At 39.0% G+C, this 5,989-nt stretch overlaps 1 protein-coding gene across 1 annotated transcript in view; it reads right to left on the reverse strand.

Annotated features, from left to right (window-relative positions):
- pde11a (phosphodiesterase 11a) overlaps window positions 1-1,022 on the reverse strand; it is a 139,632-nt gene extending 138,610 nt beyond the window's left edge. The window contains exon 1 of the mRNA XM_077247109.1: window positions 49-1,022. Within this exon, the coding sequence (XP_077103224.1) occupies window positions 49-846 (798 nt within the window). The 5' untranslated portion in view covers window positions 847-1,022. The remainder of the gene's footprint in view (window positions 1-48) is intronic.
- Between the last annotated feature and the right edge of the window lie 4,967 nt (window positions 1,023-5,989).

Raw genomic sequence — 5,989 nt, forward strand, 5'->3', positions numbered from 1 at the left:
AGTCCCACACATCCTTAGGGACGAGCTTGCTTTCATTCCTGCTTTCACCTGATATGCATCGGGAATGTTGACGGTCTCCCCATGTTCAGCCACATATCCAATGATGCCCTTTCCCCAGGGCACCTGCACCTCATCCGAGTTCCTCAGAGAGGGCAACACTGTGGTCCCAGCATGCACGTCGAAGAACTTGGACACTAGGGTCTTTTTATTGGCCGGTCCCTCCACCAGAAACAGGGAGCATCGGTCAGCATCCACCATGATGCACACAAACACCAGGATCTTATAGCTCAGACTGGTCAAATCCAGGTCGTTGGAGATGTCTTTGACCAGCTCCAGGAAAAACTCCCTCTCGTTGTGCTCTTTCAGGTAGTATTTGTAGTCCACTGCGGTGTAGGGGTACTGAGGGATGTTGACCCGGGACTCCAGGAGCGCGGAGAGTATGTGAGCGGTGGTCGGCGGAAGGGAACTCGCTTTACGCAGAAGCGCGCGCCTCCTCATGCTGGTGAGCGGCTCCTGCGCTCGCGAGTTAACGTGTTCGTCATAAGTCCTGTTGGCATTGATGGCTTTAGACCTTGCGAATGTTTTCCTTAGCTCTTTTTGCGAGGCTCGTCTCTGTATGCCGTCTCCTCTGCTCGCCCAGCTGTCTTTCCCGCACGCGCTCGGGCTCGCTGCTTTATCCGCGTGCGCGCCGCTGGAGTTCGCCGGAGTTTTAGTCGCGTGATGGTTCTTCTGCCACTTTTCCACCACACTCACCTTGCCTTTCCTGTTTAAATAGTCTTCTAATAATTCCGGGTGCGCGTCTAGAAAACTTTCCACATCGGAGAACACCATATTTGACCCTGCCATCGTTGCCGCTATACGGTCATCTGCGAATAAAATGAGACGGACTCGGGTTTTGAGTCATTTATCTGAGTGCAAAGCTCAACGAATCATTCGCAAACTTAAAACAACAGACCCTCCTAGAGAAGATGGGCCGTGGTCCTCGTAAGTTCAGCTTTGGTTCATGATGTGATGTCGCATCTGATGCTGAATGACTCGCTCTCGTTCATTCTAAAGCAGCGCCAGTGATGATGATGCGACAGCTGACGTCACGATCACGCATTCCTCCCGTCATTCTCTCCCGAGTCTCTTCATAACTGGGTGTTTCATTAGAAGGATGCTCACCTTAGGAGACACTGAGAAACGCAGTCTTAAAGGCTTTTCATAACTCTCGTGATTGTTGTCAATATTTATTTCGCATATATATAAAAATTCAAACCTCTAAAGATTGCAGTTTCCTGTGCTGTATAGGCTACATTATCTGTTAAATTATATTACTAATTCACTTATAAGCAATTCCCGGTGTAAAGTTGTTGCTCCACCGACCTCTAGTGGACAAATTGAGTCATCCAGCTGTCCAAACACACATCACTACGGTTACAATACATTTTTGACTATTTTTCAAATAAAAGATTTCCTGTGTCATGAATCGATGAACTTTTGCTTGAAAACAATGAAAAACGTCCTAATTCCTCCAAGTTTAAAAAAGATTACCCCAGATATAAAACTGGAAAAATAACAAATGCACTGATTATAAGTATATAGCACTTTATAAAAATGTGTAGTATGACTGTTGAGAACTATCTGGAACATTCTAGAACTGTCTAGAACTTTCTGGATTTTTTTAGAACTGTTTTTCTAAGAAAACACTGACCAAAGTTTAAACTCACAACTCTTCAGAGAGAGAAATGAGACGGAGGTTGGGGAGTCCCAAATTTCAAAGTCTATCATTGGTGTTGGTTATTGCGCACTAAATAATCTTGGCTAGACCACACAAAATCTGTTTGTTGGCGCTCTCTGGAAGAGAAATTAGTTTATCCGCATAGTCTACAAGATCTAATTTATGCAAAACTCCCATTAAAACAAGGCAAAATGCGTTTTGGGCCTATTATTTTTAATCCTTTACTAATTTGGAAGCTTGCAACTAACAATACTTACTATTAAAAAAGTGGCATTATCATACTCCAATATTTCATAATGATAATTTACTGCTGGGTGGTCGGACAGTGGCCTACCCAATGTGAACGAACAATGGAATTTATTTACTTGGACAGTTATTCAACACTAATGGTCTCCGTACATTTCAAGATTTGAAGGAAAGCTATAATTTACCTGGATTTTCTCTTTTTTATATATATTTGCAGCTTGGTTCTGCTCTAAAGGCCTATGGAGTCCCGTGGGACACTAAACTTTCGGAACATGATTTTACAAATCAACTGTTCAACTCAAATACTAAGGGAATTGTGTCCACAATGTATTCTCAAATAATGCAAAGTTCTTATAAAACAATTACAGTTCAAACAACTTGCCAAAATGATTGTAGTTTAATTTCCCCTACAATAGCTTGGAAAACTATTTGTAATAATATTAATCAAACTTCAAAGAATCCTAATCATCGATCCATTCACCTAAGATTTGTATATAGAACTTATTTAATGCCCAGAATTAGACATTTGATTAAGTTAGAGTCATCTCCGCTCTGTCAACTGTGTTCACGGGGCAGTACAGGTACTTTTCTTCACATGTTTTGGGAATGCTCTGAACTTCAGTCCTTTTGGTCACAAGTTACTAAATCTTGATCTGAAATTCTCAGTAACTCACGAGTTCTGATGTTTGTGTACCATAAAAATGTTAAATTATTACATTTAGTTTAGGTTTTATGAATTCAGCTGATTATATGCTTTTTGATTAGTAACATTTTATTTAACCTTTAAAACAGACTCCAGAAAGAAAATGAAATTGGGGATTTTAGGGAAAAGTATAGCTAAAATGGCTTTCATTGGGCCCCAAGTATATGTAAGTGATATGTAAGACATATGTGGTTTATATGTCTATTTGGTTTATATGTCTCGTTACGCTCATGGCGTTTAAAAAACGCGGCGCTCCCATTGAAAACAATTAGAATTTTACGCCAGCTGCGTGAAAAAATGCTTTGGTGGACACACGGCCTAACTGCAGCAGAGCAAATCCTGCTTATACGGTGGAAACCACCACATATTCTTTCACTACATCATTGGTGGAACTTGCTGTTAGATATTCTTACGTTAGAGCTCTCTGTGGCACGGTCTCACGGCGCTAAGGAAAAGACCATAAGATCTTGGTCTCTGTTGGCATGGGTCAAATATGGACAAACCCAAATATTGGGTTAAAAATGTAATGTAAAAATTTAACCCAATGGCTGGGTTTGTCCATATTTGACCCAAAGTTCGGTTAAAACAACCCAGCATTTTTTAGAGTGTAGTTTTTGGGTTGAGCGAGTGAGGGAAATAGGGTGTGTATAATGTATTTTTTGTACAGGTGTCTTGTTTATTCTATTTTCTGTATGTTAATATGAAACTAATTTTAAAAAATTGTTCACAAAGAAAAAAGAACTGTTTTTCTAGAACAATCCGAATCTTGGTATGCATATCTCATCATAATGACCCGATATGTGTAACCCAATTGTTGGGTTAAAGAACAACCCAACGTTTTTTACTGTGAAGAGCTGGAAAGAGAGAGAGAGAGGGAAGCTTTATGAGCAAACAACTCAACTTGATACTTTTTGATATTTGTTCCAGTAGCAATCTATAATGTCACACAAGAAAAGTGATGCTATAGCCTACCTTCCAGATAACAAGGCTATCAATAATCTAGTGAGATTTCATCAATCACATAGAAGAAGAGGAAGTGTGCCTTCAGATGAATCATAATGTTTTATAGTGTTTTTGTGTGTTTTGATGCGTCTAAATAGATAATTAGTAGCCTACACCACTAGATGGAGACATTTCTACTTCATTTGGGCTTTGTTTGGCCAGATCGAAAAGCATAAGAATATTTTTAATTGTACACATGATGTGTTGATATAATGATATTTCATGTCTTTTTTATTTTCACTGCTGTTTTAAGAAGAAAATACTCAGCAATGGTGTTGACTTGTGAATTTGCACATGGTTTGTCTTAAAGCATATTAAAAACTCCAAATAGACAGATAAACCACATATGTCTTACATATCACTTACATATACTTGGGGCCCTATGAAAGCCACTTTAGCTATACTTTTCCCTAAAATCCCAATTTCATTTTCTTTCTGGAGTCTGTTTTGAAGGTTAAATAAAATGTTACTAATCAAAAAGCATTTCTAATCAGCTGAATTCATAAAACCTAAACTAAATTTCATAATTTAACATTTTTATGGTAAAAGGGCCCTATGAAATTTTTCATTTTCTCTCTCATACTTTACTCTGTCAATCAAAAGGCAATCACAAACATAGAATTAATAATCTAATAGGGGGTAAAAATTGATTACTGAGGAGATGACTTGACAAAGTCAGGTAACATCATCATTTAACACTCACCTGACCCTGACTTTCTCGTAAAAAAAAAAGAAAAAAAGAAAAAACTAAATATATATGTGTGTGTGTGTGTGTGTGTGTGTGTGTGTGTGTGTGTGTGTGTGTGTGTGTGTGTGTGTGTGTGTGTGTGTGTGTGTGTGTGTGTGTGTGTGTGTGTGTGTGTGTGTGTGTGTGTGTGTGTGTGTGTGTGAGGGATAGACTACACAATAGGGATAGACTAAACAAGCTGTGAGGGATAGACTAATGCTGCTTTGCATTTACCTGGGAATAGGGATGTCCGAGCTGGCAACACACCACACGAGTTGACCTCATTCCAGTACACAGGTCAGTAAACTAAAATGGACGTGTCCAGGCAAACCCTTGTTGCGCTTGCTCATTCGGGATACAAACACACAAAAAGCGGTATTTTGCACAGATTATGCAGTAGTCCACAGATAGAGGTTAGTTTGTACTGTGTACCATTGAGTTTGAGACATAGAAAAAAAGAAGTGCTAATAAAGTAAATATTAATATTGTTTCACTCTGGTTGATGCGCTGAACAACCATATTGAAGTATGAAGTCAGGGTTGCTGTGGATCCTCAGAGTTTAACAATCATTTCTGTTTCTAGAAAAGCAAATTATACATGTAAACTATAAATTAACATCTTTAATTCATTTAAATACAATTTCACTGGTCCACTTTATATATACCACATTCAGTCAAAGTGGGCCAGCAACATTTAAACAAGATTTTATTTTTTTGCATTTTATTACCTGTTAATTGTAGTAACAAACAAGACTGGACATGTCACAATAATATTTGTTTACATATAGGGAGCAACTTAACTTTAGAAATGAAAAATGATGAAGGGAGTCCTCCTTTGGAGATGGACACACATTGGATGCTTTGCAGTTGTTGGTCCATCACGTCACACAGATGCTCAACTGGATTGAGATCTGGGGAGTTTGGAGGCCAGGACAACACCTTGAACTCTTCATCATGTTCCCCCAAACATTCCTGAATAATTTGTGCAGTGTGACAGGATTCATTGTCCTGATGAAAGAGCAGAAGCTACACAGTCTCTGTTGCCTTTGTGCATCAGTGAGCCTTGGGTGCCCAACTCCCTGTATCCCGAATCTTCAGTAAACCGTCCTTAAAAGCACACTGTAAAAACTAAAGGTGCCTCAAATATCCTGTCGGATACTCAATGAACTTCAAAATGTACTTTAAGTGCCTCAAAGCTCTTTTGTTTTACATGTGAGTAGCTTACGTGCTAATACTTTTACAAAGATGTGTTGTCGAGAACGGAAGTAATGTGGCACGATTTGCTGAGGCAGCAGACTCTGCACACATCTCAATCTGTGCTCACTGCTTGTGTGGATGCTGTCAGTTTTCCCTGCAAACGATGGGGTCATTTGATTGGATTTCATGTATTTACTGTATTTTGCCAAAATGAAGACAGTTAGGAATTAAATGTCTAGAAAGATAGAAATTTGATAAAATGTACAATAAAAAAAATTGTGTATTGCTAATGCCATTGACGCAAACAGGAAACGCACTGATGCATGTAAAACCAAGCATTGATGCAAGTAATGTAACAGTTAACACACACAGGAAATGAGGCCTTGTTGAGCTCT

This window comes from Siphateles boraxobius, unplaced genomic scaffold (assembly GCF_051911475.1).
Source record: "Siphateles boraxobius isolate OS27281-9 unplaced genomic scaffold, OSU_SipBor_1 106, whole genome shotgun sequence".
Taxonomy (NCBI): domain Eukaryota; kingdom Metazoa; phylum Chordata; class Actinopteri; order Cypriniformes; family Leuciscidae; genus Siphateles; species Siphateles boraxobius.